Genomic DNA, 25,624 nt, shown 5'->3' with positions numbered 1-25,624 from the left:
GTCATCAACGCAGGACAGACTACACAGGTGGTGTCCGCAAACACACAGGGTCACACAGACTCACGTTACCGCAACACCAGGTAAGACAGAGTGTTCTAGAACCCGGCTCATCCTCCGGAAAGAGGGATTACAGCGATGTTAAAACCACCCGTTAGGTAGATTTGTCTCAAGATGATGATGTCACTGATTTTCTGCATGTGTGATATGCTTTCTGAGGTATCAATAAGGCAGACTCCAGGCTGGAGAGTCTTGATGTCATGGTCCAGGCATGGAAACTGGTTTTACTAGGCTCTAGGTCAGGATATTTATAGAATTGATGAATTCTGACAGGAAAGAAATGAGGTGTGGGCTGCCTCAGTCCTGCTCGGGGTCGTGTGTGTGTGAGGTTGTGTGTGTGTGGGGTTATGCACTTCTAGGATAATGTTAGCGGTATAAAAATGCAGCGTTGGAAGATCACAGCTGAACACGCCAGGAAAGTGTCCTTCAAAAACGGCTACAGCAGCTCGTTCAGTTTAGTATGCCCCTGAGTGTTGTGCATGGTCTGTGTGTGCTTGCATTGGTGTTTAGTGTGTTTACAGTATGGATTTAAAAGCATACTTTTTACCCATTATTTTATAAACAATAAAACAGATAATTCAAGATTCAGTCAATAACATGTCGACTATCTAAACATAACTTAGGAATAAAACATAACTTTTGACATTTTAAATATGCTGGTACAATTTAGTAAAAAAATAAAGGCAGTAAACTTTCTCCATACATAAACATGATCATTCACACATTCCACTGCTCTTCACACCCAGGTCAGGCTCCGTCACGCCCCACGGCCCTCTCTCCCAGGCCAGGGACTCTCCCCTTCTGGGCCCTGGCTCCAGACTGGGCCTAGTCAGGAAAACTGTCCAGAACAATTCGCTCCAGGGATAATCAAGAGGGCTTTCAACCATGCTCCACTGTGGTGAAATCCAAGTCCTCTAATGCCAGTAGATGGCGCTCCCTGGGTATCAGTCAGTCAATTACAGATGCAGAGAAAGGGGTGTGGGACATGGCAGGTACACTGTCCTATATCCACTGTGTTCTCAGGTCCTCCTCATGTCTCTGGTACAAGATGAGGCCTCGGCGTCCCAAGAAAAGAGTTTTACACCCATAAAATACACACACATACAGACACACTGAACGTCAAACGTACCCACACTTAAAATCACACGTACACACACTCAAAATCGCACGTACACACACAACCACAACCTTTGTCACCATGACACCATTTGATGTCTTGACGTGGTGTGTGCTAAGACTTATCCCCTTGGAGGACCTGAGAGAGAGAGACCTTGTTAGAAAGCTCACCAAACACCTACAGTGCTTCTAAACCAGTTACTGTGACTACGTGGGTGGATATTATGGGATGTATGTGGGATGGTACACGGTGCTGGCTCCTGGCTGATGCTTACCTACCTGGTTGCGTGTTTTGTGGGATTTCTGCATCCAGACTCTCCATTGGTCATACAGTTTGATTGACATGCCGCTGCAGCCATAGGCGTGCTTCCTCACCCAGCCAAAGAACTGCTTGAGTTCGCGGCGCAGCGTTGAGTTAGAGTCACCCGACTTGGAGTCACAGGAGCCGGACATAACACGCTCTGGAGAGGAGGTTACCTCATCAGGGTGTGTTGACGAGGGAGCTGGAACGTGTGTCCGTGCATGTGTACATGTGTGCATTATGTGTTTACGTGTGTGTTTTTGTGTCTGTGCAAGGGTGCATGTGTGTACATGTTTCTGTGTGCACATTTGTGCGCACTGTATGTGTCTGTACATGAATGAATGTGTGTGCCTGTGTGTGTGTCTGCGTGTGTGTGTGCCTGTGTGTGTGCCTGTGTGTGTGCCTACTCACCACTGAGGGGGGTGGAGGCTGCAGTGGGGTGGCTCCACTCGCTCCAGATGCCAGGCTTACGAGAACCATAGATCCCCACCGGGTTACAGCGGACCTGCAGAGCACAGAACACTCACATCATTCTGCTGCACATTGCATACACATCTACATGCAAATACGCATGGATCGAGACACATACATGCACATACACACACGCGCTCAGTACCTGGACAAAGTAGACAGTTCCTGGTCTCAGTCCAGCCAGACGGCAGGAAGTCTGGTTACCCACGTCATCCATCACCTGGTGGGACGAGTAGCACAGGTCAGAACAGGACACAGACACACACACACACATTCTTAAGACACACTCTTAGATGCTCACACGCCGTTCATGGGCAAAACACATTATAGATATAAACAAACATTTATACCACACAGATTTGTTGCTTTCAATCAGCTTATTTATAAAACACAGAACAGGCACAAACATGCCTACTGTCTCATGTTACAAAGACCTACAAATAAATACACACAATCTCACACACACACACAAACACATCTAATCACACGCAGGCACATCTCCCTGTGCCTTCTGAGGAAATCTGGTTTTGATGACTTCTTACAGATCTGGAGATTGGATATGTGAAAACTGAGAAAACAGCATACACACCGCGCACACACACACAGGCACACACAGTACATTGCACACACACTCAGAGTAAGAATTGACTGAGGCCCGGTAACTGTGGTGCGTCAGATAAACAGAGTAGAAAATCAAATATCTGTCCCCCCCCCCCCCTAATACAGTGTAGAGAACAGGAAACAAACACTCTAAGCCACTCTCCCTCTCCTTGGCAAAACAAATGATAGTCTCGATTTTTCTGGCAAATGCTTCGACCATCCATCAACTTTTGAATCTGCTTAATGAAATAGCAGACACGTACGTGACATGTTCAATGATGGAGAGTTCATACTGAACGGCAGACAAAGATAAACACAAGAGAGGCTTGGCACAGAGGCCAGCAGCTGCTCTGGACATCCGCACACACACACATGCACAGACACCTCTGAAACCCAGCTCCAGATCCCTGCTATAATCATGCTGAAGACATTAATGGTGGAGATGTATTTCTGCATTCCCAACCATGACCTCATGATTAGGGCGGTTTGAGGGGAACATTATTTGTTTTCTTAAAAAGCCGAACTTCTCCTCTCCTCTCCATGCTGGCAATTGCTGTACAATATATTTCTGTGTTCCATGTATGTGTGTGTGTGTGTACCTTTCAGTCCTTGTTCTCCCTTTCAGTATTTAGTGTGTGTGCACTTCGTGTGTGTTTGTGTGAGTGTGTGTACATATGTGCGCGGGAGTGTGTATACTGCACCTTCCAGTCCTGACTGTCCTCCAGGCGGTAGCGTATCTGGTACTTGGCCTGGAACAGGAAGTCCTTGAGGGCAGGTGGGGTCTCCCAGCGGACGCTCAGCTGGTCCTCCAGATCCCCGACACGGCCAACACTCACCCCTGATGGAGGGTCCGTGGTCACTACGGGACACACACACACATTAGAATCAGACGCCAACACACAGCAGGTAAAACCCAGTGAGGGAGGGAAGGAAGAGGAACCAGAATAGAGGAAAGGCAGAGTCAGCCAGAGTCAGGTAGAGTCAGGAAGATGAGGTATGATGCTGCAATCCAAATCAAAACTCCCGGAGTTTGTATTGAACTGCGCCCTGCGTGTCGACCATCCTGCGCTCTGGAATGTGGGCGTGTCCCAGCCTCCTCTGCAGCTGATTAGGTGATTCAGGGATGGTCTCCTCCCACAGGGAAGAGGCTTCCGTCTGGTGGGCAGAAACCATCCCTTCCTCCTGACATGTCCTTCCCTGTCCTGAGAGGGGGTGTCTGTGCGTGTGTGTGTGTATGTGCATTTGTTACAGGGTATCTGTGTGTAATAGAAAAGTGAAGCTTGTACACCTGTTTTGATTTGTCTTATCTTCATTTTCGGATTCGGGTGCCCTGCCTGCTCCACACTTAACCCTCCATAAGGCTTAGAACCTTCGGTCCAACTGAACCTTCTCTAAAGACAACATATGGTAGACTAAGCGATGGAGTTTCAAACTAATAAGATGTGATTCTTCTCGGTCCGGCTGGTAATCCTGCTCCTCTATCCTGGTCTGGCCTGGAGCTCCAGGGAGAGCAGGAGGAGGGAGAAGCCTCTCACATTCCTACACTACATGAAAGCTTTCGCTAGGTGTGTGTGTGTGTGTGTTTCCAACCAGTATAAGTAAAAAGAAAATGAGCTCATCAAAGCATAGGGTGTGGCTGGTCTTCTGTAATTTGTCACGCCTACGCCCATAGGTGTGTGTGTGTGTGTGTGTGTGCGCGCGTGTCCTCCATCTCCACCTCCTACCCCCACCTGCTCCCTAAGCCCAGCAGGTCTAGGCTCCCTGGCACTGATCAGGGGTCAGCTGTGTACTTCCCATCTCTCAGCTTAAGGCAGCACTAGCTGAGGTAAACTGATCCCAGACCAGGGCCTGGGGGCTCAGGCAGGATCTATAGATCTGCAGGAGAAATATAAACTGGAGGACATCACACATTCTCTCACACACACACACACTTTCTCTCTTTCTCTCACTTACACCCACACACACTGTCTCTGTCTCACACACATGGAAAACCCCACTCACCCACGTCTAGGATGTCCAGGGTGATGACATCAGAGGTGGAGGAGCCGAGCTGGTTGGTGGCCTCCACCCAGATCTCGTAAGGGGTGAAGAGGGCCAGGTCTCTGGGGATGTAGCAGGTGTAAGGCTGGACCAGGCTGTAGTCCTCACACTCCCTCTCTCTGCCGTACCACCTAGGGGACGGGTCCGGTTATATACACATCCGTTTGATAGGTTGCATACAGTATGCGTGAGTCAGGTTATATACATGTGTGGGACAGGTCACATGTGCACTTCTGAGTTTGTACCTGAGTTTGTACTTCAGGGTGTATTTGGTCCGTATGAAGGTCTCTCCCTGCCCTCCAGGGGCCCAGCGGCACGTCAGGTCCTTGGTGTTCCTTGACCAGCAAGTCAGGTTGACCGGTCTCTCTGGAGCCACTGGGGGGAGGGAGGAAAGGGCAGGTGTGGAGGGAGAGAGGATAGAGAGACCGCGAGAAATGAGGGAGAGTGAGAGCAAGGGAGGATGGAGAGGAGATAGAGAATGAGGCGGGGTGCAGAAAGAGAAAAAGCCATACAATGCAATTGAGGTTTCAGACTAGTCAGTTACACTCAGCAATGCTTTAGAAACCAGTTCGCTATTATCTGAGCTCCCTCTTCCAGTGAAGATTCCATATTCCCTGCTGGCTACTCAAACACGGGTGGTGTTTCTGATCTGACAGTACGTGTATGTGTGTCAGTGTTGTGTGTGTCTCAGCTGTCTGTCTAGGTTAAGCTCAGGATGTCTGCCAACATTCCTCTCTTTCAGATCACAAGGTGCTGAACAGTAGTGTCACACATAGATTAGGAGCTTGTGACAATGTCTGCATGAGTACTTGTGTGTGTGTATGTGTGTGTGCATGTACCATATACATTTTTCATTGTAACACTACTGACTGAGACAACTGTGGGACATGACTTGTCTGCTCTCAGTCACCACAAAGTATGTATGAGAGAGTGTTAGAGAGTGTGTGTGAAAGAACAAGGGCTAGAAATGTTTATGTATTTCTGTGAGCGTCCGTGTGTGTTTTCTATCTGTGGGTGTGTATGTGTGTGTGTGTGCAGACAAATGTCAGGCCCATGTCCTATGAGTGATAGTGCGAGTAATGGACCACACAGGTGGCCAGAGCGTGGCAGAGTGGCGCAGGCATGGAGGCCCCTGAGGGGCCAGAGGAGACGCAGTCAGGATGAAATACAACCAGACACAACTTGGGAGCCCAACTCAGGGCAAAAGAACCCACCTATTCTCTTACTCACCCTCCTCTCTAGCCATCCCTTCCTTCCTTGTCAGTTATTGTGTTACTTCTTCTCTGATCTTCCCTTCTGTTCCCTCCTCTCTGTTTTCTCCTCTATTGAACACTGCAGCCCGTGAATTCACTGACATCATCCGAACAGAAATCTTCTGAAGATTGCCAAACTGGAAGCAGCATCCCTAACCCAATGCCAAGACTAACCCAGGTCCATGCCCATGTGTTGGTTAATTCTAGTTAGGTTTATGTTATTTTGGAGGGGCCAGATCTCCCCGACCAGATCTCTCTCACACATAACCCACCTAACTCATGCTACCCCTTAAGCCCTCTGCTGTTAGCCAGTGTCCCAGCATGCAACGCGACAAAGTCTTACTGCCGACATAGAGGCAGGAGCCAGCCAGGACATGTCCCGCAGGGTTGTGGCAGACCAGGTTGTCCCCAGAGCGTTGGTGGGAGGCAGGGAGGCGGGCCAGGGTGACGCTCACGGCCGTGGGGCTCAGGACGCTGTAGGAGGAGCTGGGTAGGCGCCGCCCGTTGAGCGTCCAGAACAGCTTGCTGGCGTGGAGGCCCAGATCAGGGCTCACCGAGCAGGTGGCCGTTAGGCTAGCCCCGATGGGCAGGGCTGGGTCCTGGGGGTAGATGGTTGCCACCTCTAGGGGGAGACACCAGAGGAGAGGAGAGGAAAGGAAGGAGAGGGGAGAGGAAGAGAAGTGTTAGAGGAGAAGAGGAGAGGTGAAAACGGAAGAGAAGAGTGTTGTAGTAACTCTTTAAAGGTCTTTGCCTATAAAGTAGTAAATGTTCGGCATTCACACTTATGTTTACATGCCAGTAGATGAGGAAGATAAGCTGAGCCTCCACAGAGTGCTTCACACTCCAAAACTGAGCCTGGGGCCATATCTGTTTAGCCGCCACCCTCCTGGAGAAACATTGTTGTGTTTTCTTTTGAAGACGTTATCTGGCTAGGACTCCATATCAATATTTACATGAAAACATTGGCTTAGCTGCCTATGAGACTATGTGTGTGTCGCCAGGGAGAAGAAAGAAGGAAGCCATGATTATCCAGTCATACAGCGATCCAGCTGAATAACAATCATCATTTAACAATCAAGAGAGTTAGGCTGGGAAAATCCCCAAGCCCAGGGTGTGAAGGCCTCTGTTTCAACACCACAACGACAGACGCAATCACACGTGTTTATTGTTTCTGCCGAACGTCTACTCAACAGGAAATGGGTAGTAAAAGATGATTTGTTTTCAGAGAGAGGGAGGTCTGCTGGGGTTCCGCTGTGAGCAGACAGGTGATGGTTTAACCGTTCGACAGGTTCCAGCAGCTTTTGTGGAACGTGACATTCTATCTGATGACATCACAAAGGGATTCTAAGTCCCACCCGATTGTGCAACAGGACTCTGGTCGTGGTGGGCAAAGGCTGTGAGATCTCTCCTGAAAGCATTAAAGACAGGAGCACACACAGCAGGGCTCAGCTAAAAGCCCTGTATTAGACCACTGGGGGTGTGAGGCTGAGAAATGGTTTTGTGGTTTCCACCAGCCGTAGTGCTGTCAGGCTTCAATGGCGCATGAAAGGCAGCTATGACATGGGCTTCTCAAGCACTGTTCATCCCAGTCTGCTCTGGAGAGGTTCAAAGCTAGCCTGAGCTAAGCTAGCCTAAGCTTCCCATGTCTTCTGGACAAAAGAACCACATGTGGAACCGCTGATGAGGGGGGCCCTTGTAGCACAGGGAATTGAAACAAGTCATGCAACATTTAGCAACATTGTGCCATGCACTGCCATGTGAAAGGGGATCAAGCCAGTGTTGGTTGTCAAGGAGGTTCTTGTAGGTAGACCAAAGGGCACTTGATAGAGCAGACCTTTCGTGTAGAGAGGATGAGTCATTTTAAGAGGTGTGTTTAACTGCTTTCTGTGATTATCGAGGAATAAGACAATAGAAGAGAATGAAGCATTGACTTCAAGTCGAGATAACCACTGTATATAAAGTTAAACTGCACATGCAGTAGGCCACTTGAACAGAAAGTTTACACATAGCAAACTTAGGGCTTGAGTAAGCACTTAAAGCCCATCAATGCCTAAATATTATGCATACAGTTATTACAACTTTATAAATGATGCAAGGTTCTCTGACAAGCACTGCATGATAAATTTCTCGTCACACTTGAAAATGAGCAGACACAAATGCTTAAAGTCAAAGTCAAAGTCAAAGTGAACTTTATTGTCAATCAGACTATGCAACAAGTAATCAAACAGACGATCGAATCTCGATCTTAATCTAAGGTCTTTCGAATACACTGCACACAATGAGCTCACCAATAAAAATAAATTGGGCACTTATGACCAGCACAGCCCTTCACGCAGGGACCGCATAACGGAATTTATTTACTTTAGTGTGCATTAAGCTCCCGGTTAACATTCTCAAAGACCCGACCAAATGATGTCACTGTTCTGTTGCGGTCCGTGAAGCCCCATGCTCCATGTGTTAAACGAATTACGGCCCGACTTGTTGAAATTCAACCTCCTGGGAGCGTTTCTCAATAGCATTTCCTATTCTGTGCTGGGATACTTCTGGTTACTGGACACAAACTCATGCTTCATCCAGTGAGCTTTACTACCAGACACCAGCTCCAGGACACCATTAAAACGTGTAAGATTGGTGACATCGAGGTTGATTTGAGCCTGGAGATGAACAAATGGTACCCAAAGTGCAGATTTTTACAGGTGTTTTAGTTTTTCCTTTTTATTCTTCTTAAGAAATAGTCAAGATAATGTTTTAATTGGATAGAATACATTATTCATAGAATTATAAGGGTAATTTATCCTCTTATCTTAAACTATATGTAAGGTCTTTACAGTGATAAAGTCGTTGTTTCACATCATCTACATAGCATTGAATGTTAAAATAATTTAACACTTAAAGCAAGGCTGCCGTTAACGCGAGAGAGCAAGGCGATAATGCAGCCAAATCATGTCTTTACAGATGTTGTAACACATGTTCATGAGACTTACGTGTTGAGGAAGCCAGGGCGCTCGGAGCCATCAGCACGAGAAACAACAGGGGCACCTTCAAAGCTACAGCTTTCATTTTTCAAAGTAAATTTGACTTATTTTCTCGTTATCAACCCGATCCGGAATTACCCACGCAACGAAGAGGGGAGGGAAAACCGCACGGGGTTCAAGTTGAACTCTCTGGGATCTGCTGGTGAGGGAGCCTTCTTGAAGCGATGGCGAACTGCGGAGGCATCTGTCTCATAACAACACACACACTCGGCGCGTCGCGATCCGTCTCCTCTGAACAGACCACTGGTAAGTCTTGGTGTTAAATCTTCAATTCTGTTCCGTTCGTATTACTTTACTTTCAGAGTGGTTCCTCTGCTAAATAACGCCGAAGTTCATACTTTCTAAGCCCCTCCCCTTTCTTCCCACTCACTCCAGTCAATTTCCCTTCTTTCCGTCTCTCTTTCTTTTTTTCATGCCACTTGTCTATTATTGTCTAGCCGGTGATGTGTTGAAGTAGCAGTTTCATTCACTTTCACTGAATCACTCTCTCTACCCCTTAATCTGTTCCCTCCTTCATCCTGACAGGGAGGATGTTGAGTCACAGTTGTCTTATGGCTAACTTAAACTCTGTTTTCTTTGTCTTGTTTGCATTGATGTGTATGTTTGAATCTGTATGTCAGTCAACCAGCTTGTATCTCCGTGTGTCTTGTGATAATGCACTGTTCCCCGTTAGGAAGCCCTTACACTAGACCATACAGTAAGATCAGGGGGAGGGTTCGGGGTGAGTCGTGTATGTTTTGACGGAAAGATGATGGATGACGAGAGGCCTGTATTGCGGTCTCTTGAAACCACTGTTCCATTGCCCCTGGGCTGGGAAATAATACAGCTCCTATTTAAATGTTTTCTCACTTATTCTCAATCGTACCCGACACATTTGAACCAGGCCCACCCAGCACGTGTCCACACTTCTCCCAACACCATCTATATCTGACGGAGGATTGATCCCAGATCATATTACCTCTTGGGCAAGGTTGAATGATTAAAATAGTGATCTTCTTTGAATGGGTTCCTAACCAGGCATGCTGGAAAGCAACTTCTTATACTCAGTTCTATTATCAACTGATACATCTTGTGTATACTTCCTGTCTTCCTTTGATGATGTCATCATGAGAGTATGTTAGTGGGAGTCCATACAGAATCAGTCATCTCTGTCAACACTCACAGAGGCCCCAGACACAGAGCAGAGCTAGTGATGACAACAAACACATACACGCAATTTTGCATAGCTACTCGTGACTCACAATTCAGTCCCATTTAAAATCCTGTTTTACCTAACGTAAACATGACCCCCCCCCCCCCCCCTTAAAAAAAACCTTGAAATAGCTATTCTCACAGGTTACATTTTCCCTTAGTTTGTTATTCTTCTGGATTTCTGGTCCCCACAAGTGAAACGTGCCCCCCCCCCCCCTCTCTACACACATGCGCACACACACACACCATTCCAACACCGGCTCAATTGAGATGTAGGAGTACTGTCTGAAGAATCAGAAACCATTCATTTTGAACACCTCAATGGGCACTATGACTAATGTTTGACTAATGACAACCCTGGACACGCATAGTTTAGCAGGGCTAGTGAGTCACATGGCCCGTGCAGTGAGTGGGAGTGTTAGCGTAACAGCCGTGGCGACCCAGACTTCCCAGAGGCCACTGCTCTACAATGTCCCTCTTCTCTCTGCTCAGACGGGACCCTTGTCTGCCTGACGGTTACCACTCGTGCCACGGTGTCTCCGTCCGGTAACTGTGAATGGAACCGTGATGCACCATGAAGGCTTTGTTTCAGCCGTGTCACTCCCCGGTCATCCGTCCGGCCCACTCACTCTATCATAGAAGGGAATGGTCAGCTTGAGGTCAGTAAAAGTTGTCTGTCTTTGTGTTGGGTTGATATTCTCTCTCTCAACAGTAGTTCTTTCTCTCCCACATAAAAACCAGTGTCCATGTTCCATGTATTCAATTCCTTTCTCTCTCTCTCTCCCTCCCTCTCCCTTTCTTTTCCTCCGTCTTACACTGAAAGAGGAAAAGAAAAGAGTTTCTGACAGGCTGAATTGTGATATCTAGGCCTAGTTGTTGTAGGATCTAGAAAGACAACTAGATATGGAAATCCAACCTGAGAGAGAGCAGGAAAAAGAGAGATTGTGACAAAGAGAGAGAGAGAGACGGAGAGAGATGAGGGGAAAGTGTCAGTTTATCTCCTAATAACAGACATAGGGTGGCATGCTAACTCTGTGTGGAGAACCACCACTCTGTGGGAATGCAGACAGATGACTTATAGCAAACCAATGGCATATGTCTGAAACCCAGGGACGGATGTTTCGCAGCAGTGAGCTGTCAAGGCCCAGCTCTCAGATGTAACTCTATTCCGTATGTAGTGTAAACCCATCTGACCAGAACTGAGTAGCATGGGTATGTAGGACATTCATATATAAAGATTGGGACTGGCTGAACTGACTGATGCTGAGGAGAAAGTAGCTTAGTGAGACGTTTGAGAAATGTGGGCTTTCTGTCATTGCAGGTGTGCTGACTGGATTGTTGCACTGAGGTGATTTTATGTGGAGGGCTGAGTGGTGTTCTCCATGTGGGGCTGCTGTGTGGGGCTAGTGTGCTGTGCAGGGCTTGTGTTGTTTATCGGAAGCGCTGCTATACCTGCAGAGAGGCTGGCGGGAGCAGCAGAGGGGTTGGTGTGTGGAGCTGCTGTGTGGGGTTAGTATGTGAGGGTGTGGAAGGGCTAGTGTGTGGGGTTAGTGTGTGGATCTGCTATGTGGAGCTTGTGTGTGGGGCTAGGGTGTAGGGCTAGTGTGTTATGCTGGAGAAGGGGCTAGTGTGTGAGGCAACTGAGGGGACTGGAAGGGGCAGTGGACGCCTCTCGTCAGGAATGGGACTCTCTCCAGCCCTTTGAGTTCCAGACCACGGGATAATGTGTGTGTGTGTGTGTTTCAGAAAAAGACTGGGGAGTGTGTGCGTGAGAGTATGTGTGTGTAATGGAGAGAGAGAAGAGGAAAGAGTGGATGAGACAGGGAAAGAGAGAGGGAGACATTGAGAGAGCGTGAGAGAGGGACATTGAGAGAGAGCAAGAGAGAGAGAGAGAGAGAGAGAGAGCAGTAATCAGGGAGAATCAGGGTATTTCCTCTGTAATACCCACAGGCCTCCACAGAGCCCCAGCTTCACTGATTGGAGGAAAAGGTTTGTTTGAAGAGGAGGTCAAGCCCGTCAGTACCTTGTTAAGAAAAAAGCAGAGTAGCAGGCCTACTCCTCCCTGAGGAATTTAAAGGGAATGTGTGTGTGTGTGTTACTTTGTGTGTGTTTTAGTTGTGTGTGTGTTCGTGTGTGTATGTGTCGATATAGTCACTAAAAAGGAGCACGGGAGGAATCAGATTGTGATTTAAGGAGGACCCTTCAACCACCTCCTCCTCACATAGTTTCTGAAGCCAGGATAGCTGCACTGGCATTTGCCGCAATAATGCATGACAGATGTAGATCAACCATACTCTCTCTCTCTCTCTCTGTCTCTTTTTCTCTTTTCACTGATTGTATGGCTTCTCTGTCTTGCTTTCCACTTACATTTCTCTCCCTTCATTCTCTCTCTCTCTCTTTTTGTCTCTCTCTCTCTCTTACTCTCCTCATCTGGTTCCAATGTGCTGCTGGTGGGTATAAAGGCATCAACCATTATAAAACTCAACACTAAATTGAGAGGAAGAGTATTAAGCTCTTGTCTATAAAGCCTCCAAGCTTTGTGGCTAGAATTACCAGTGTGTGGAGTGTATGTTTATTTGAGCTGGCTGGGGTTGGGAAATGGTCTCTCAGTGAGCTGTAATGACATGCAGTCTTAACTGTATTTTACCACTGAACAAAATAGTTGTTAACCTTTGTGAGAAGGTTATCTATGCTCTCTAAATATTGATTCATGAGCATCTTATATTAAAATAATGGATTAATTTAACAAATGTTTTAATCCAAAATGACATACAGGGGGGTAAATGAACCCGCCAACTCTTGATCTGCGTTCAAATGTTCTACCACTGAGCTATAGGCCTACCTATGAACCATCTTCCAACCTCAACCCAATTATACAAAACTATAAAAAAGTAGGTAATGCCAAGTAATGAGATAGATTGAGATTGATTGTAGATGCATTAAAGCCTTCCTTTGGAGCGTTGGCCTGTTGTTTGCTTTTCATCCAGTAGAGGGCACTACTTGCCCAATATTCTTTCTAACTGCTTTAAGCAAGCAGTGCGAGTGTTGTCACAAAAAGTGACTTTCTGACAATAACGGATTCCCGTCTGTGGAAAAGAACTTTAAACTGGTAAGAAGGACTGGATTTGGTTCTAACCTAGGGCACAGAGCAGGTAAATTGCAAATAAGATAATTATTTAGTTTTAGAACCCATCCATAATTCATGTTAGTTACAGTCTAGTTTCTATAAGTATATGCCGAAACAAGGATATTGGCACGGCACCGGCAGAAAGAACATCAATGTCCATGAATGGCCCAATTAAGGACATTAAATTCAACTATGCCCAAGCTCTTTTCCTCAGTCACAACTGAAGAATAAAAATGCATATTCACATACACACACACATGTAGAGGCTTATATCTTCCAAAACAAATGAACTAATGATAGTATACCTGTATACAGCCGTATAGATACATAAAAAGAAAGAAAGTGGAGATGAAGAGATAATGAGAAGAAGCTACTACACATGCACTGTATGCACACATGCAGTGTACTTCCCTGTCTAAATAAACGACTGCTAATCCCGAATCTGCAGTGTCATTGTGCATCTGTTCTTTTTCTCTGCTTCCTTATACTACTGAATATATGTGACACCTGAATGCAAATACAGGTCAACTGCCCACCATTGCTTCATTATGGTCAATGGACAATTGCATCCTTATCTTGGTTGCAAGATACAGGTATAAATGTATCTATTTATACATAGGTATAAATACAGTGTATCCACTTGCATAGGTATCCTACAATCACGTGAATAGTCATCACATACTCATGGTGCTAACACACAGTGGACTCTCTTATCAATTGACATTGATAAGAGATGGAGTCTTGAGCACGAGGAGATCAAAATGTCAACAGCCTCATGGCCTGACAGAAGAACCTGTTGGTTCACTGGGGTCAGATAGATTCATTCAAAGTACTTGAGAAAAATTGTCTGTTGTAAAAAAATCTGGTCCGGAGGCTTCTGTACTACAGAGGGGAGCAGGGCAAACTGATTATGGATGAGGTGGAAGGGCTACCAGATGATAGTGTGCTGTTTACACTAATGGGTGTAAACTGAGTGTACAGGGGCTGCAGTCTTGACCGCTCACTGTCAAGACTTGCGATCCAGGCTGGAACAACTGCCATACACCAGGTGGTGATACAGCCAGTCCAGATACTCTGGATGATGCACCTGCAGAACATTGTGAGTATCCAGGAATTCATGCCAAACCTCTTCAGCTGTCAGAGGAAGAACAGTCACTGCCTTGACGCCTTGACGATGGTGTTGGTGAAATTGGGTCCTCGCTGATGTTGACCCCAAGGAACCGGTAGCTGCTGACTCTCCACAACATTGCCATTGATGTTAAAGGGGGTGTCTGTTCCTATAGTCCTCAATTAGCTCCTTATTAATTGTGCTGACATTTGGCTGGAGGTGGAGGACATGACACCATGATGCCAGGTCTGTCACCTCCTCTCTGTATGACACCATGATGCCAGGTCTGTCACCTCCTCTCTGTATGACACCATGATGCCAGGTCTGTCACCTCTCTGTATGACACCATGATGCCAGGTCTGTCACCTCTCTCTATGACACCAGGATGCCAGGTCTGTCACCTCCTCTCTGTATGACACCATGATGCCAGGTCTGTCATCTCCTCTCTGTATGACAGCATGATGCCAGGTCTGTCACCACCTCTCTGTATGACACCATGATGCCAGGTCTGTCACCTCTCTGTATGACACCATGATGCCAGGTCTGTCACCTCCTCTCTGTATGACACCATGATGCCAGGTCTGTCACCTCCTCTCTGTATGACACCAGGATGCCAGGTCTGTCACCTCCTCTCTGTATGACACAATGATGCCAGGTCTGTCACCTCCTCTCTGTATGACACCAGGATGCCAGGTCTGTCACCTCCTCTCTGTATGACACAATGATGCCAGGTCTGTCACCTCTCTGTATGACACCATGATGCCAGGTCTGTCACCTCTCTGTATGACACCATGATGCCAGGTCTGTCACCTCCTCTCTATATGACACCATGATGCCAGGTCTGTCACCTCTCTGTATGACACCAGGATGCCAGGTCTGTCACATCCTCTCTGTATGACACCAGGATGCCAGGTCTGTCACCTCCTCTCTGTATGACACCAGGATGCCAGGTCTGTCACCTCCTCTCTATATGACACCATGATGCCAGGTCTGTCACCTCCTCTCTGTATGACACCAGGATGCCAGGTCTGTCACCTCCTCTCTATATGACACCAGGATGCCAGGTCTGTCACCTCCTCTCTATATGACACCATGATGCCAGGTCTGTCATCTCCTCTCTGTTTGACACCAGGATGCCAGGTCTGTCACCTCCTCTCTGTATGACACCAGGATGCCAGGTCTGTCACCTCCTCTCTGTATGACACCAGGATGCCAGGTCTGTCACCTCCTCTCTGTATGACACCAGGATGCCAGGTCTCTCACCTCCTCTCTGTAGGCTGTGTCATTGTTGTCGGGGATCCAGCCAATAACCATGGTGTCATCAGCACTAAATGATGGTGTTTGAGCTGTGTGTGGCCACACAGACATGTGTTAGTGGGAGTATGTATGTCTGTGTGGCCTCATGGACATCACAAACATATTATGCACCACCACTAAAATGCCAAATGGGAAATGATATGCAAATAATGACACTGCATCCGAATACTAACTTTACAAGCAATTTAACATGCTCCTTGGCACTTTGTGAGATATTGGCTGGTAAGTCAGGACAAAAGGAATTGACTCTCGTCCTTTTCTTTATGGTGAATGTCCATGCTGATGAAAAGGGTTGTTTTTTTATGTTGGTTTTAGCCTGTGACACACATTGAAGTTGAACAGTGAGCCTTAACTGCATTTGCGTTGATATATGACAGGGCTCTCAAGTTTTATCAAAAGTTTGGCGTGAGATTACCATACCTGTCAACATTTGGGTACTTAAATCCTGGAGGGGGGGGTGGCTGCTGGTGTTTCTGATTTGCTATGGTGATTTAACTCTGTATAACTCGAGACAGCTCTAAACTCGTCTGAAAACTTACCTCCTTATGCCTGCAACTCGTCCATTAATTGTATATAGCGAGACAAGTTATCCCTTACTTCCCAGCGTGAGAAATACAAGGTGTTGCGTGAGAGCGTAAGAAATGGATGGAATGCGTGAGACTTGAGAGCCCTGGAATATTTGTGGAGGACGAAAGTACTTAAATGTGCACCTAATAAATACACTGGCTGGCCTATTATGCACATTATATACCACTGTATATTATGTTATACATCATGTATAACATAATATACAGTGGTGATAAATTTGTAGGCTGTTTATTTTAGTGGAAGCATCATTGTAATTGGATGAACCTCGTAAACAGTAGAGGGTAAAACACATGAGGACAGAAGAAATACGAATCCAGGAACATGTTGCAGACACCTGGACTTGCAAGATTGTAATATTTACCTATTCCACACTGATCCATGGAATCTCCCATAGGTTTACAGTTATAGGCAGAACCTTAATCTTATCAAAAATATGTTGCATGACCTTTCTTTCAACATTACTCATGAAACAAAGAAATGGCAAATATTACCAAATCTAGGTGTGCAAAGTTGTTCGTATCCCAAAACATTTACCAGCTGTTGTACACCTCAACTTGACATGTATAATACATGTCAAGTTGAGGTGTCAATAGGCTATCATGGCGCTCCAGCATGTGCATTAATCTTCTTCCAACCTAGGTCTTGCTCGTATGTGAAGCCATGGTTTAATTCCTTCACAGCAATGGTGTTTATTGATTCAAAACGTTACACATTTTACAGAGAATATTTAACTGGGGTCCACGATAACCCTACGTTCCCTGTCTTAACTCTGAGGAATGTTGCTGTTGTCGTTCTTCGTTAAGGAGGGGCTAGGATAGTTGCTCAGTCATGGTGATGTTGTAGAGCCCGTTGTCCTCAGAAGGAGGTGAATTAGCAGCCTTTTGCATTAGAATGCGCAAGTGCGCACACTCAAACACCTGATACGGCTTCAGCTATTTTGGTTCCTAAACTCGGCGTATCTGCAACAGTTTGTTTGGCGTAACAATAATGGAACGCTGCGGAGAGCCCCACCGCTGAATTATCAGAGAACAGCTTAGGTAGGTATAGATACGAGACTTGCCTTATGAAGTTTGTTACATTACCAATGTGTTTCCGACTGCTGGGTTAACATAAACTTTCTTCATGCCGGGTTTATGGACCAGCATGAGTTGACCTAGGGTACGGCTCTATTGGAAGGCTAAGCGGTGGTGCTAAAGAAATGTGCCAGAATCCTTTCACCTTAGAGGACTATTTCCACAGTTCGAATTATTAACTAAATCAGTGTAAAACAGTTAGGCCCTATCTGTAGAAACGAATGCTACTGATCTGTATAGTATAGGATTACGCTTCAATTCATGAGTAATATGATTTGGTATCATGTCTAGGTAATCTGTCTAGTCACCTCACTGAATCAATAGCCCACTTGGAGCGAGTCTGCGTCCTATCGTCCGCTGTTGAATCAACTTTGATTAGAGGTAAATTATGTAACAGTTGATTGTAGCCGATCAACTTCGCTTTTTTGTTTATGTGATACTGTCACTTGTTGTCTCGGGCAGTTTAAGATACTGTTAACAAGTATATTATTCAGTAATGCCATAGCCTACGTTGACAAAGCAGAATTAGAATCTGCGAAATTTGTCCCGAAATTTCCCAGGAACGCTAATGGCTGCATGGTGCAATTGTTACCATTTGTTGCAACGTCTACGGTTGGAATACATTTCTGACTGATGTTGGTGATATCACCAGATAAACCATCACCGTGAAACGTTCAGACCTGTTGATCTCGCTGCTTAATTTCCCAGCCTGACACCAAAAGCGACATAAACTACGAATGTCTGGAACATAAGGGGGACGCAGGAAGAGATGGGAGAAATAAAGATGAGATTAATTCAGAAAAGTTAGCTGCTGCAGACAATAGGCTCCACCCAGGGCTATAAATAATTGCATTTTATGTTCAGGAAGTAAACTCCAACACCAATTTAAAAGCTAAAAACATGTTAAATGAATCATAATAATACTTGTTAGACATCTTCAGAGTTCGGTTAGTTCTCTAAACGGCAGAGTGGACATTTGCCTGGGGCAGGGGGCGGTTTAGTTGTCCTAAGGCAGACTGTTATGTGTTTTGTCACTTGCAACAAAAACAAACTATTAATGGTTAACCAGAGTTATATTCCCACAATGTCCTAGGGGACAGAGGATGTCTGCACCAAAACGACATGGATACAAATAAAGTCAAATGTGGAAGATGACAAAATATGTCTGTGTGTGGAGGGTGGGGTGGACAGGGATTTGTAATAATTACAGTCTCATGCGCCTTCTGTGTGTGTTGCCCAGGCCAAATGAGCCTAAAAGACCTGTGATCAGTGTGTCATGTGAGGGTTAGAGTATATGAGTTTGTGGTCCATGTATGCATGTTTCTGCAGTGTCAGTCATGCTGTTTCACAGTTTAAATCCAGGATATAATCTGCCTCAGAATGGGAGCACAGAGCAACACAATGGTCCTTTATGGCAGACTGGTGCCTCTGTAAACTACTCTCAGGCTCTCTCCTTGTCTCTCAACCTCACTGTGTGTCTCTCTCTTTCTCTCTCTCTCTCTCTAGTGGATCTTGTGACTTGTGAACAGGGCAGCTGCAGGGCGTGGGGTTAGAACATGGAAGGCAGATCAGCCTTGTTATGCAATAATTTAGTATTTTGATCTACAGGCTCACACAACTTCAGTCCTGGATGTTGTGAGTAGGATTAGTGTAAACCTCTGCAATCAAACACACACAAAGGCCATGTCAAGGCCCCTGGAAAAAGAAAACAAAGTGGTTGATTATACAATGTGTGTTGTTGTGGAGAGTACAGTATCAGTAGCAAGACAGGTTTGTTTCCTAGAAACAATAAGATGGTTTCGTAGCCTAGTGCACATACTTGTAGTGTTGGATGCAGCAGTGTCATATCTGCCCAGACTAAGTTCAGTAGGCTTATCAGTGTGATTTTTGAAGAATTGGAGAGTAGTAATGGCATACCGGTACATATGTTTGTGTATATATATATATATATATATATGTGTAGTAATGTTGGCCTGATTGTTTTTGTTCTATTGTTGTTCCTGTCTGACTCACAACAACACTGAGGCAGGATTTCCTCCTAGTCAGGAAGGTGAGGTGGGAAAGAACTCCTGTTTTAGAATCCACCAATTACCATATCCCTTGTAAGACTATCAACATATTCATTAAGGAGCTTTCTTTCTCTCTCTAACACTATCTCTATCTTTTCACCTTTTGTAACCCTCACTTTTCCTCTCTCTGCTCCTCCCTTGTGTATCAGACCCTTTATCTTGTTCTTTCTGGTCTTGGGGGAACTGAAACTACTGCAGCAGCAAAACTGTAGCCAATCAGTGAGCAGGAGGCCTGTAGTCTCTCTCACCGGAACTCACTGTATGTGCTTTTTTTTGTACTTTTACAAAAACATATGTCATTAAGGGGATGTTAAGGCGTCTCTGTTTCTGTCTTGAATGGTACAGGATAAACGTTGGACAGCTGACCAGAAGTCCCAGTCTCTGCTGGCCAACCATCATCCTGCTCTGGAACAAAAACAAATGACTTAGCAAGGAATCTCGAAGACTCCTTCAGAATATTTCGGAAATTACATAAATGACCCAACATCCTTTCAAAAAGCTACTTTATTTTTACAGCATCTTTGGAACCAGGACCTTGACACCATGTTGAGGCGGAGATGTGTCAGTAGACTGAGCTTCTCTGATTGGTCTGACCCGTGACTGGGTGAAACACTGTTTCCCCTCTCAGGAAATACTACCAGCTTAGAGGGATGTGGAGGTTATATATGTTGCATGGAACATATGGAGGACTGCGGAACTGCTACATAACCCATCTTTCTGACAGATCAGCTTCCTAGCTGAGAAATACTTTCAAACAAACACTGTTCTCACCAATGGTCCCCACATTATCTACTTGGACAAGGTAAATTTTTTTAATCTTCCAGAACCTACTCACCCTTCATCTCCCAAGATGCTTTGCCCTCGGAGGAAGAGGCCCACCAAGGATGCTGACTTCTCTGCCATCGTCGTGCCGTCCATGCGGGGCTCCGATTACCTTGACTACACCATTGAGAGTCACGCTGGCCGAGCGATGCATGCCATGGATGAATTCAGACGCAACGAAGTGCTTTGTGACCTGGTCCTCCACGTCTCGTACAAGGATAGGACCGTCGACTTCAAGGTGAGATATAAGATGTGATGAGAGTAACTCTACAGTTTAGTTTTACATATCATTCATTTACTTTTTTGGTTTCAATCACAATTTGACTAGCTTAATGAAACTAGTCTTACAGTTTCAAGTGTAGGTAACTGGTTTCCTTTCAGAGCATACCAGGCATGTAAATGGAAAATGTCAGCTAAAAAGAGTTGACACACTTTGCTTCTCCCTTCCATGTCTCCCCCTCCCCTCTTCTGTCCCCTCCTCTCCTTTCCTCTTCCCTCCCCCTCTCTCCTTTCCTTTCTTCTCCCCTCCCCTACCCCCATCTTCTCCTCCTCTCCTCAGGTACACAAGGTGGTTCTGGCTTCCTGCAGCCTATACTTCAAAGCCATGTTCACCAGCAGTTTCAAGGAGTGCCATGCCTCGGAGGTGACTCTGCGTGACGTCTGTCCCCAGGTGGTGGGGAGGCTCATTGACTTTGCCTACACCTCCCGCATTACCATGGGAGAGAACTGCGTGCTTCACTTCCTGCTGGCAGCTATGAGGTGAGGGATCGCCCCCTGCTGGTGGGATCCTGACTCGAACCATGGGGATGGTGCTGTAAATGGCCTCTAGATTATTTACATTGTCACTTTATTAATCCCAAAAGAAAAACTGTTCGGGTAACCAAGTGTGCACAAGCTATGAGCTATAAATTATATACAATTTACAGTATAATTCATGTATATTTAATTGATAAATCAATCTAATATGATTTATAATCAATGTAATGGAGTAAAATATTACAGTACATCAATATGACCTGTAATATATGTGTAGGCTCTGTGTTGTGCTGATTCTGTGTGTGTTGCTCCAGGTTCTCTGTCATGCTGTTATGACTGTGTGTGTGTGGTTCCAGGTACCAGATGGAGGATGTGGCCAAGGCCTGCTGTGACTTCCTTGTCAAGAACCTGGAGCCTGCCAACGTCATCGGGATCGCCCGATTCGCTGAAGATATTGGCTGCACAGAGCTGCACCTTCAGAGCCGCGAGTACATCAACACACACTTCAATGAGGTAGCCAGGGCACACACACACACACACACACTTAAACAAGGTAGCCACAGCACACAGAAACACCCCCCCCCCACATACACTTCAACAAGGTAGCCAGCACACACATGCTGTATACACACACACACACTTTGTATATGTAGCAGCACAGACTTGTCATGTTGAACAGTGAATCCTAGTGTGTCGTGCTCTGACCTGGGTGTGGCCTGTTTGACCCGACTGGTATCCAGGTAACCAAGGAGGAGGAGTTCTTCAGCCTGACTCACTGTCAGCTGCTGGAGCTCATCAGCCAGGACAGTCTGAAGGTGCTGTGTGAGTCTGAGGTACCTGAAGCTCTTTCCTAACCTTGTCTCAGAGCATGTGACACGGCACTTATGTCATCACTAATCAGGATGGTTTATGTCTGGAACCCAAGACAAAAGTGGTTCCACAAGTCATTTGCTGATTCCCTGATGATGTTGGTGTGAATGTGGTTGCAGGTGTACAAGGCTTGCACAGACTGGGTGGGTTGGGATATGGAAGGGAGGGCTCAGTACCTCCATGCCCTCCTCAATGCTGTCCGCATCTATGCCCTGCCCCCCAAATTTCTCAAACGCCAGCTGCTCACCTGCCCCATCCTCAGCAAGGCAAGGCACCTCCTCTGTCCCTAACATGTTGCCGCTGGGAGGGTGGGCTGGGAACTGTCCGGGGTGGGGTTTTAGATTCATTTAAAGACAGTGACCTGGAGACACCCCATTTCTTTCATTCAAACTTTCTCACGTCATTTCATCTGCGCATTCATTTAGACGTCAGATCGCTCACTCTTGCTCTCGTTTGCGCGCCCCCTTTCCCAGGCCAACTCCTGCAAGGACTTCCTGTCTAAGATCTTCCAGGAGATGGCCCTGAGGAAGCCCCTCCCCCCCACGCTTTACCGTGGCACCCAGCTCATCTACGTAGCGGGCGGGTGAGTGAAGAAGAAGGAGGAACACTTCTTCGTCCTGGTCTCCAATTGGATTTCAGAAATTGTAGTTGTTCTTGTCAATATTTCAATATGTCTTTGGCCTATCTTTCTGTCTGAAATGTTTGCCCCGTTCCCAGTTACCGGCAGCACTCCCTGGACTCCATGGAAGCCTTGGACCCCAGCAACAACACCTGGCTGAAGCTGGCAGACATGGGGGCCCCCTGTAGCGGCCTGGGGGCCTGTGTGCTGTTCGGCCTACTCTACACGGTGGGTTGGAGAGAGAGAGGGACAGAGAGGGACCCACCCCCAGGCTAGTGTTAGCACAGAGTGAGCAGTATTGGGTCCTGTGTTTTCTCTAGGTGGGGGGCAGGAACCTGTCCTTGCAGAACAACGCTGAGTCTAGCGCTCTCTGCTGCTACAACCCCATGACCAACCAGTGGAGCCAGCACGCCTCGCTCAACACCCCAAGGAACAGGGTTGGTGTTGGGGTGGTGGACGGCAACATCTACGCTGTTGGGGGGTCCCAGGGTTCCACACACCACAGCACTGTAGAGAGGTGAGTGTGTGAGTTACATTTGAGGTCATATTCACACCATGAGGGAGTGTTTTTCTTACTACAATTAGCCTACATTCACAGCATGTTGGAACACATGACCCAGGAATGTGGATCCTGATGGGAATGTTTTGCATCTCCAGCTGAACAGCAGACAGAAATGAGATAAGCTGCATCAGCTGTTGAACCAATCACCTCTTAGAGGGAAATCTCAAAATAATTTAGAAAAATAAATATCACCTTTTGATTGTACTGTAGCTACCCTTTTTTCTTACTATTTTCCTAAAGTACAGTACCTTATCTGTAAATCTGTAAGTCTCAGAGCCCGTGGAGAACTGCAGATGTAAATCAATAGTTGTTTGGAAACTGAATAACTACCTCCTCTCTCTCCCGCTAGTTTCAACTAGCACTTTGAGTTAGGTTTTTATGGATTGTTATTTTATGTGATTGTTAGTGAGGCCTGTTCTTCACTTTTATATCAAACTGAGCTTTTCCTCAGTTAGTTTGAAGTGGTAATACATTTAACCCTTGTGCTGCCTTCGGGTCACATGACCCAAAGGTTCATAACGAACCATCGTTGTCTTTACCCAATTTTACCCAATACAAAAACAAATACAATAATTTTCTTTTAACCTTCGCAATGTGGGGGGTCTGAGACAGCCCAACGGTTAAAAGAAAATGCTTCACTTTGTTTTTGTATGCAGTAAAGTTGTCACAATACGACGGTGGGTCACAATGACTGATGGGTCAGAATGACCCAAAGATAACACAAGGGTTAAAGCAAATGTAGAATACTTAATAATGGTCCTGAGCAAATGTCCTACACCACCTAAAACATTTGGAAATGTTGGTTGACCAGATGGGACCCTGAGACCAACCGCTGGACGTTTGTGTCCCCGATGTCTGTGGCCCGTCTGGGGGCAGGCGTGGGGTCGTGTGGGGGGCATCTGTATGTGGTGGGGGGTTTCGACGGGCAAAACCGCTGGAACACAGTCGAAAGGTACCACCCTGACACCAACACCTGGCACCAGCTGGCACCCATGAGCTCTGTACGCAGCGGACTTGGTGAGCGTGTGTGTTTTCAGTACAGTACAGTTGTGTGTGTGTGTGTGTGTGAGTGTGTGTGTGTGTGTGTGCGTAGAAGACTTGTGTTACTTCTATTCTATTCAACCTTGCACTACAGAACTATTGTACATTAGCTGTGTTCAACCGGAAGGAGGAGGAAGAAAACAATGTGACGTCCTTTAGTGTGCATGTGTGCATGCGTACATGGCTAACATATCTTAAGGAATGGGATGTACATGTGTGTTTAGGCTTGGTGTGTGTGGACTCGTATCTGTATGCTGTGGGGGGCTATGACGGCAGGAACCAGCTGAGTTCCATGGAGCGCTACAGTGTAAGCAGGGACGTGTGGGAGCCCGTGGCCTCCATGCAGCACTGCCGCAGTGCCCTGGGAGTCACTGTCTACCAGGGACGCATCTTCGTCCTGGGTCAGTCTCCTTGCGACATACACACTGCGTTTCTATAGACCTAGCTAGTCCTTCAGCCTTCTCAAAAAGTGTGTGTGTGTGTGTGTGTGTGTCTAGGGGGTTTCAACCAGGCTGGCTTCCTGTCCAGTGTGGAATGCTACTGCCCCGATACTAAAGAGTGGACGTATGTGACAGACATGCCCCTCGGCCGCAGTGGCATGGGCATTGTGGTTACCATGGAGCCCTGCCCTGGAAACCTGCCAGAGGAGGAGGACGAGGAAGTGACATAGACGAGATGGTCACTTCAAAGCCAGGCTATGACTGCCCATTATGACCGCTACATGACCTCATCAAGGTGACCAGATCTGAGTTACACAGTACTCCACTCAGACTGACAGTGCCTTACAGTGACTGCTTTCATTTCATTCTGCCATTTTGTTCCCTCTCTCCACTTTCCTTTTTGCCTTTCTCTGATTTATAGTATCTCTCTCTCTCTCAAACGTGGATTACCACACTGTCGCATTAGAATGGACATTGCAGAAAAAACATGGAAAGAGATTTCCACCCTGTCTTGTGCCAAGAGAATATCTGTATTAGCCTGTACATGCCTAAATGAACACTGTGAAGTTTAAATGCATTTGCACAGAACTATTGATGTGTATAGATATATTTGTACAATGCATAGTTAGAAAAATACATGATTTTATGATTACAATCTGCTTTCAGTTTTTTCATTCATCCTGATAAAAGCACAGCTCTCTCAGCTGTGAGGTTTTCTATTAGCCACTAGGTGGTGGAATGTTAAAACAGTGGAACCTTTTCTGCATTGAGCATCACTGCTTGCAGAACCCTTGCAGAATATGTGCCAGGGAAGCATTTGGGAATTTATTTAAATGGATGCTTAAGTATCTGAGAAGTATGTGGAGATTGGTATATGTATATAATGTTGGTCTCTTGGTATTAAGATCCTCTACTGGAAATGTGTAGTATTGTGGAGATTGGTATATGTATATAATGTTGGTCTCTTGGTATTAAGATCCTCTACTGGAAATGTGTAGTATTGTGGAGATTGGTATATGTATATAATGTTGGTCTCTTGGTATTAAGATCCTCTACTGGAAATGTGTAGTATTGATGACTTCGATCTGAGTGTTACTTCGTTTATAACCAGTAGATGATCCAATAAGCCTTTTCTTTCTTGTATGACCAGTTATTTCTGTTTGGTGGA

General features: G+C 46.1%; 2 protein-coding genes across 5 annotated transcripts; one reads left to right on the top strand and one right to left on the bottom strand.

The window, feature by feature from the left end:
• Positions 1-603: 603 nt before the first annotated feature.
• On the bottom strand, positions 604-9,169 carry crlf1a (cytokine receptor-like factor 1a). Of its 3 annotated transcripts, none has more exons than XM_067243425.1 (9): positions 8,823-9,169; positions 6,182-6,460; positions 4,831-4,960; positions 4,547-4,716; positions 3,247-3,404; positions 2,091-2,165; positions 1,886-1,979; positions 1,449-1,634; positions 604-1,312 (listed from the first exon to the last, which is right to left on the bottom strand). In XM_067243425.1, exons 1-9 carry the CDS (start codon positions 8,896-8,898, stop codon positions 1,296-1,298), a joined length of 1,185 nt encoding a protein of 394 aa, XP_067099526.1. In that variant the 5' UTR covers positions 8,899-9,169; the 3' UTR covers positions 604-1,295. The 3 variants fall into 3 exon arrangements, with proteins under 3 accessions (XP_067099526.1, XP_067099524.1, XP_067099523.1); XM_067243423.1 differs by having other exon boundaries at positions 1,453-1,634; XM_067243422.1 differs by having other exon boundaries at positions 604-1,112; positions 1,453-1,634.
• A 7,942-nt stretch (positions 9,170-17,111) lies between these two features.
• On the top strand, positions 17,112-25,376 carry keap1a (kelch-like ECH-associated protein 1a). 2 transcript variants are annotated; one of them, XM_067242645.1, is made up of 12 exons: positions 17,112-17,241; positions 19,692-20,406; positions 20,728-20,927; positions 21,281-21,437; positions 21,665-21,757; positions 21,914-22,060; positions 22,268-22,377; positions 22,512-22,641; positions 22,734-22,930; positions 23,787-23,992; positions 24,241-24,417; positions 24,514-25,376. In XM_067242645.1, the coding sequence occupies exons 2-12, from the start codon at positions 20,197-20,199 to the stop codon at positions 24,684-24,686; spliced, it is 1,800 nt and encodes a 599-aa protein (XP_067098746.1). In that variant the 5' UTR covers positions 17,112-17,241; positions 19,692-20,196; the 3' UTR covers positions 24,687-25,376. The 2 variants fall into 2 exon arrangements, with proteins under 2 accessions (XP_067098746.1, XP_067098747.1); XM_067242646.1 differs by lacking the exon at positions 17,112-17,241 and adding an exon at positions 18,824-18,912.
• Positions 25,377-25,624: the final 248 nt, after the last annotated feature.

This window comes from Osmerus mordax, chromosome 9, assembly GCF_038355195.1.
Source record: "Osmerus mordax isolate fOsmMor3 chromosome 9, fOsmMor3.pri, whole genome shotgun sequence".
NCBI lineage: Eukaryota > Metazoa > Chordata > Actinopteri > Osmeriformes > Osmeridae > Osmerus > Osmerus mordax.
The sequence above is the reverse complement of the archived record's forward strand: the minus strand, read 5'-3'. Positions and strand labels throughout refer to the sequence as shown.

Excerpts from the sequence above, each read along its gene's own strand:
- keap1a (XM_067242645.1), top strand. The coding sequence starts at position 20,197 with ATGCTTTGCCCTCGGAGGAAGAGGCCCACCAAGGATGCTGACTTCTCT. Across the intron at positions 22,642-22,733 it reads TGTTCGGCCTACTCTACACG|GTGGGGGGCAGGAACCTGTC; the intron begins GTGGGTTGGAGA and ends TGTTTTCTCTAG. Across the intron at positions 22,931-23,786 it reads CACCACAGCACTGTAGAGAG|ATGGGACCCTGAGACCAACC; the intron begins GTGAGTGTGTGA and ends TTGGTTGACCAG.
- crlf1a (XM_067243422.1), bottom strand. The coding sequence starts at position 8,898 with ATGAAAGCTGTAGCTTTGAAGGTGCCCCTGTTGTTTCTCGTGCTGATG. Across the intron at positions 2,166-3,246 it reads AGGACAGTCAGGACTGGAAG|GTGATGGATGACGTGGGTAA; the intron begins GTGCAGTATACA and ends TCGTCCCACCAG. Across the intron at positions 1,635-1,885 it reads AGCCTCCACCCCCCTCAGTG|AGCGTGTTATGTCCGGCTCC; the intron begins GTGAGTAGGCAC and ends CCTCCTCTCCAG.